The sequence below is a fragment of the Tupaia chinensis genome, unplaced genomic scaffold, assembly GCF_000334495.1.
Source record: "Tupaia chinensis unplaced genomic scaffold, TupChi_1.0 Scaffold000273_1, whole genome shotgun sequence".
Lineage (NCBI taxonomy): Eukaryota > Metazoa > Chordata > Mammalia > Scandentia > Tupaiidae > Tupaia > Tupaia belangeri.
In genome coordinates this window covers 1395376-1402340 of record NW_006159755.1, presented here as the reverse complement: position 1 = coordinate 1402340, position 6965 = coordinate 1395376, and the positions used below count along the sequence as shown (strand labels likewise).

At 57.3% G+C, this 6965-nt stretch overlaps 1 protein-coding gene across 1 annotated transcript in view; it reads left to right on the top strand.

Moving 5' to 3' along the window:
* The window catches only part of NRXN2 (neurexin 2), a 114019-nt gene extending 107133 nt beyond the window's left edge, over positions 1-6886 (top strand). The window contains 3 exon segments of the mRNA XM_014588343.2: positions 5729-5788; positions 5791-6256; positions 6258-6886. Of these exon segments, the coding sequence (XP_014443829.2) occupies positions 5729-5788; positions 5791-6256; positions 6258-6456 (725 nt within the window). The 3' untranslated portion in view covers positions 6457-6886.
* Positions 6887-6965: the final 79 nt, after the last annotated feature.

Genomic DNA, 6965 nt, shown 5'->3' with positions numbered 1-6965 from the left:
AAATTAGTCCATTTGAGAGACTGGGGGAAGGCCACACCCGTAAGTTCCTTGAGCAAGGCTCAGTGCTCTTATTTGGGTGAGGAGTGTTTACTGGGCCCTTTCCCTCACAGCCTTGTCTTCTCTCTGCTTGTGCAGGATTCGGAAGTGGTGGCTCTTTGATATTTGCAGGACCCACATTTGTGGGTTTGCTCATCCCTTCATTTCTGCTTACAAACCAGCCAATTCTTGCCTGGGTTTCTCTCTTTCCTGTAAGACATTGCTAAAGGCAGAAAGTAAAAACTGGAGTCATCACCTGGTCCTTCCCTGGCCCTCCGCCTTGCACCTCAGCCTCATAGGCACGTGGCCTGCCCTCCAGGCCATCATAGGCAACGGTTTGTACAAGTGGCTGCCATTGCATCACATAGGGCTTCTTCCCAGCTGCCACATCCATTTCCTTGGGCTGCCCCGCGAATGCCATGGGATTTTTGTTACCGTGACACCCATCTCCAGTGCCAGTGTCTGTGTGAGTTAAGGTAATGTTTGTTTCTGTAACGGATATGCCTTGACTTTCGGTGCTAATTCAGGAGGGTTTTCTCACTTGGGTGTGCCCTGCCAGGGTGCTTCTGATCAGCAGGTGGCTCTGCCCCAGAGGTGCTTCAGGAGTCCACACTCCTCCCATCTGTGACTCCTCCAGTATCAACACGTGATTTCCAAGACCACTGCTGAAGGGGAGCGATCGTGGAGGATGGCATGCTGTTAGGGATCAGCGCCGGCAGTGCCCACTCCTCAGCCTTATGGCCACACCGAATGGCAAAGGATGCTGGGAAATGTAGTCTAGCTGCCCAGAAGAGGAAATGGGTTTGAAGGACCTGTGCTCAGACCTATGGTGGTGTGCTCATATGTTCTTAGGGACACATTCGAGTGCACACTCAGACCCAGACTTGGAGACCAGTGGATACGTGTCGCTGCCCGTGACGCTGCCGCGAACAAAGGACACACACCAAGCGGTTTCTTCCTTTCGATCCCTTTATTTTCCCCTGAGGTAGTCAGTTGTCCGCTGCTCCGCGCCCCGAGACGGGGCCAGAATAAAAGGAGTAAAGTGGCCAATCAGTGTAGTGAACACGTGTACGGAAGTGCATATAGCCTATCATATGGGCCATATGTGAGAGTCCCGTGCTGATCATGCGACTTGTTATTGGCTAGACTCCAAGTGCACGCGTTCCGGGTAAGAAACTTCTAGGAATCTGTTTACTCTTTACGCGAGTAAGAGAGTTCCGCTCGGCGCCATCTAGTGGCGCGGTCCGCGGTAGGGCATTGTCGCCCTCCACAGATACGTGCCAGCGTCGGAGGTCCATTCACATGCACACTCACATGCTTAGATCCATCGAGGTCCACATACAGATATGCACATGTGGGAACCAGCAGTGAGCTTAATGGCTATGTCGCTGGACTCCCACATAGTCGATCGCGGTTCGCGTCCCAGACCCGGTGGCTTAAAACTCATGTCGGGCGCGTGTGCGTGCGTGCCCAAGCTCCTGAGAGAAGAAAGGAGGAGAAGGGGTTGCGGTGTGGCCATCCCCCCTGGGGGGGTGATTTCTTGCTTTCTGTCTATGTCTTTCTCTGTCTGGCGAGCGCACGTGCCCTGTAGCGAAAAAAAAGAAAAAGAAAAAGCTCTCCAGATACGCACATGTGCTCAGGGATGTATGCCCAAGTCTACAGAAACAGACCCTCAGAGGGTGTGTGCATGTGCACGCTGTGGTGTACCTGGCCTTCCCTGACCTTGAAGCCACCCTGGCCTCTGCCTTTGCTGTGCTGGCATCTCAGGGTGGGGAGGGTGCAGCCCTTCGGGTCCCACCCACAGTGGCGCAGGTTGTTCTCGCGTGAACAGGTGAGTAAGGACTGAAATCCAACCAGTGTTCTGCTCGCCTGGCTGTGTGTCCTGGGCCCCACAGCCGAGCTCTGTCCACCAGGAGGAGACCGATTTCTGGTTTTGCACAGAGGTGCTATTTGCCAAGTCGGGCATCGCAGGACCATCTCTGTGGAGGGGCCGCCTCTCCTAATCCACATGAAGCGCCCTGCTGGCGGGCTAGTGGCCTCTGGCCCCTCGCAGCCTGGGCAGGGGCCCTAGTACTGATGGCTGGGGCCTCACGCAGCTGCTGGCATAGTCTTGGACACTCTCAACCTCAGTTCTAGACTCACCTTCGGGCATGGACATACCTTGCTTGAGTGGGAGTGAAGTTCTGGGGTGGATTTCCATTTGGGGGCCTTCTGTGCTCTCAAGGCAGAAAGGGCTGAGCTTGCTGGGTTAGTGGTCCCGGGGAAGGAGAAGAGGGAGGAAGAGGTGTTTAGGACTGGCTGGTGGTCTCCTTGCTTGGAATGGAGTTCTTAGCAAGTGAGACTGACATGCACCAGACTCAGTTTCTCCTAGGACGCAGAGGAGCGGAGGGTGGTTAGCATTGGTGGTAATTGTGCCCCGCGAGTATTTTCCCAATGCTGCAGCTGCCTGTAGTGGGGGGTGGAGGGAAGCTGCCTGGGGTCCTCACTGGGTTCTGATGGCTCTAAGGGGCATCCCGTCCCAGTATGCTTCTTGGGGCTCCAGGCATCATGTGCCATTGTGAGTCTGCACTCTCAGAAGGCCAGTGGAAGGGGCAGAGGCTGGACCTTTCACAGTGAGGAGTCTGAGGGGAGTCGTCCTCCTCCTCCCCTAGGAAAACATCACGAACCCCAGCTCTGTACTAGGCCCACTGTTGGGTGTTAGAGAGACAGGCAGATGGGACTGGGCCTTTGGCCTTCCCTGGCAGTGAATCCAAACCTGTGCCTCCAGGACAGGGTAGGGACATCATGTCAGAGGCACCCAAGGCAGGGAGCATCCTCTGGGGACCTACCTGGAAGAGGAGGTGTTTGGCTGGGCTCTGAGATGTGAACAGGTGGTCAGGGAGAAGGCAGTTTGTGGACCCTAGTTGCACTCAGGTCCATGCATGGAAAGGAACCCTGCCCTGATTGGGCCCAGGAGGCCACCAGTTGGGGGCCTGCTAGCCCTGTCCTGGGAGCAGATAATTGAGTTTGCCCCTTACCCAGGACCGTGAGACTGGACAGTCCTTTGGTGGGGCTGAGGCTCGGGTGAGAATGTCAAGACACACTGATCAGGCATAGGCTAGAGGGCTCAGGGAGCCCGGCCTCGGCTTCCCCCTGGGCCTGGAGCCCGCTGTCCTAGTTTTACAGGTGAAGAAAAAAGCCCAGAGGGTGGAAGAAACTTGACTATAGCCATAAGGAGTTCAGTGACAGAGCAGGTGTGCGGCCTCCCAGGTTAGCACTCTCGCCAAGTCCAGCAGCCCGGCAGATCCTGGTGGGACGGGAAGGATGACTCAGGTTTTCCTGGGCTCCTCATGAGACCTGGCCCCTCCTGGCTTCTGAGAGCCACAGGAGGGACTGGGCAGTCTATTTGTTTACCTCACCTGACCCAGACACCCAGCGATCTTGGGGAGCCCTGCTCAAGCAGGCCTCAGCATCCACATCCATAGAAAGCCGAGGCTGGACAGTCCCAGCGTCACAAAACATGCTTCTCAGCCCGTGGCTCAGTTTTCCATTGTGGCTAAGCCTGGAGGCGGGGAGGGTGGTACAAGGAGTAGCCCTGGGGCTTTAAGATCTGGGGTGTAGGTGAGCCCCTGCCCTGGGAGAAATCGGAGCCTCATGGGAAGAGCAGCCTGGGGAGCTCGGCAAGACATATCAATGGCAAGATCTTGGCTGCGCTGGCTGGTGTGGCCAAGAAGGGCTCTGTGAGGTTGCTGGGGGAGCAGGAGGGCTCCCGGGTCGGGCTGGGGTTGGAGGAGTCACAGAAGAGATGCCAAGGTGTGGCGGGCATGGCTGGTCTGGCTGCAGTGGGGCTGCTGCGGGGCAGGGGACCTGGCTGTGGAGACCCTGGAATGCTTCCCACTGAAGGGGGTGGGGACTTGTGGGCATGATCTGTGAAGATAACACCCTGTGGAGACCAGGGAGAGGCTCTCAGGAATGGGCAGGGGGCTTAGGCTGTGCAGGAAAGAGAGCCAGAGGGGAAACTTCCAGTCCCTACCATGCCCAGAGCTACCCCTCCAAGAGGAGCGAGCTCTGCTATCGGCCACCCAGAGCCGGCTCCAGCTTCCGACACCAGTGGATTGCAGTACTTTGGCTTAAGAGGAGGCCCAGGAGGCTAATGGGAGTTGTAGTTGTTGGCCCAGAGGCTGGTGGGAATCGTGGTCCACACCCCTACAAGGTCTAATGGGAGTTGTAGTTCTCACTGTTTGGGGGCTGATGGGAATGGCAGTTTCTGCCCAGGGGACCCCAGTTAGCAGACCTAGAGATGGGAAGACCTACCCCCTCCCTCAAAGCCCTCCTGCTAGTTCCCATGGGCCCTGTTTTAGCAAGTGCATCCCTCCCAGATGGCTGTGTATGTATTTTCTTTTCTTTTTTTGCTTTCTTCTTCTTTCCGTTGTTTTATTATTGTTTTAACAATAATAAGTGGGCCAGAGGCAGTCAAGCCCTGGCCAGGTCCTGGCGGCCCATGGGGGGGCTGGGGAGGGGGAGGGTGGAAGTCAGTGGGGGTCAGAGGTGGAGGGTGAAGAGAAAGTTGGGGAGTTAGCCTTAGCTCAGGAATCCTGTGGCCCTGCTCACTTCCCTCATTCACCCCCTGCTCATCCCCACGCCCCTGCCTCGACATTGGCTTCCCCCATCCCTCCCAGAGTCCCATGGGATGGGACCCCACTCCAGTGCGTTTGGCTCCGCCCTGCCCACTCTTCGTCACAGGCCTCCTCCTGTCCACCTTCCGTGTCACCTCTCCCGTGGCCAACTGGCAGTTGGCCTGCAAAGCCCCCTTCCACGGCCATCCCCTCCCAAGTCCTCTGACCCAAGTAGCAATAGTGACAACGCAGCTGCCTGTCATGGGACCTCCTCTCCAAGCCCTCCTTCCCGCCTTCCCCTCCCGCCCTGCCACACTGACACCCAGTGGTGGCAACAGTCCCTCAGTCCCCACCTGCGCTGTGCCTGCTGTGCCCGCTGCGGTTCTGTGTCATGAGGGGGAAAGGGCTCCCGTGAGGGAGGAGAGTGTGTTCAGGAGGAAGCCATGTCCAGGGAGAGTAGAGTGAGGGAGGGAGATACCAAACAGCTAGACAGAAAACGTTGTACGGAAAAGTTGTTTTTTCTTATTTTTTTTCCGGGAGAACCCGCTTACACAGCTCTGTTTGTAATTTTTTTCTTCATGCTAAAATCACACGGCCTATTTGTTGATGTAAGTTGCCTGAATTCCGTGGTATGCTATCTTCTTTTTTAAAAACAAAAGCAAAAAAAAAAAAAAAAAAGCAAAAAAAAGAGAAAAATCTAGAAAAAAAAATAACCCTAAAAGATACTGTTGTTAGGTTTGTTTAAATGCTGTTGTATCTGTTTTTAAAACCTTAAACCAGTAGAGTTTTTTTTTTTTTTCCTTTTCTTTTCGATTTCCTTTCCTTTCTGTTCCTTTTGGTTTCTTAAGACAAACAAAAGACCAAAACCCAGAGTCACAGAGCCCGTGCGTGGGGTGCCCAGGGCATGCGAGCCGCTGCCCGCTTAAAGCGCAGCGCAGCGCTCCGGCTGGCGGGCGGGCCCGGCCCGCTCTAGTCTCCGCCAAAGCCGATTGGAACCGATTTGGGTGTGTGAGGCTGTTGTTTCTCTCTCTGTGCCGGCCGCACCCGCCCCGGCCCTCGCTGACGCCCTCTCTTTTCTCTTCTCTCTCTTGTTCTAGGAGGAGAGTTAATATTGCCCATTATCACGGAGGACTCCTTAGATCCCCCTCCCGTGGCCACCCCCGCCGCCCGGCCTCCGGGGGCCCTTGCCAGGCCGAGCGGGACGACAGCGACTGCGAGGAGCCCATCGAGGCCTCGGGCTTTGCCTCCGGGGAGGTCTTTGACTCCAGCCTCCCCCCCACGGACGACGAGGACTTTTACACCACCTTTCCCCTGGTCACGGACCGCACCACCCTCCTGTCACCCCGAAAACCCGCTCCCCGGCCCAACCTCAGGACAGATGGGGCTACGGGTGCCCCTGGGGTGCTGCTCGCCCCCTCCGCCCCGGCGCCCAACCTGCCAGCGGGCAAAATGAACCACCGAGACCCGCTGCAGCCCCTGCTGCCCCGGGTGGAGACCCCCCCCCGGGGGCCCGGGGCCCCCACGTCCTTCGAGCCGCGGAGGCCCCCTCCCCTGCGCCCCGGCGTGACCTCAGCCCCCGGCTTCCCCCATCTGCCCACAGCCAACCCCACGGGGCCTGGGGAGCAGGCTCTGCATCCTCATCCTCCTGTACGCCATGTACAAGTACCGCAACCGCGACGAGGGCTCCTACCAGGTGGACCAGAGCCGGAACTACATCAGTAACTCAGCCCAGAGCAACGGGGCTGTGGTGAAAGAGAAGGCCCCGGCTGCCCCCAAGACGCCCAGCAAGGCCAAGAAAAACAAGGACAAGGAGTATTACGTCTGAGCCCCGGCACCGCGCCCCACTGCCAGCCGCCCCTCCCGGGAGGGCCCGGGACGAGGGTGCGGCCCTCTCCCTGCCGCGGGCCTGGGGACCCTCTCCCTGGCTGCCTCAGGCTTCTCTCGCGAAGAGGAAACGCAAAAAAAAGGAAAAGGAAAACCCGTGCTCGTCCCCTTCCTCCTGCTGTCCTCGGCAGCGGCGTCGTCAGTCCTGGGGCTGTCTGTCCCTCAGCCCTGCGCGGCCAGGCAGGGCACGTGCTCACAGTCCTGGGTTGATTTATTTTTTTAAGGGGGGTAGTTTTATTTTGGTGGGGTTGGGCGGGAAGGAAGGCTGGGGTTTTGTAAGTGTCCACCGCTTGTCCCGTTACTTTTCCATTTTTCTTCTTCCTCCCTCTGTCCCTTCGCCTTCCTTCTTTCCCAGCCCTTCAGTCCCCATTCCAGGCTTGCTGTGTCTCTCTGTCCCCACCCTCCTCCCCCACTTCTTTTTTTGTGTGTGTCTGTTTTCTCCCTTCCTTT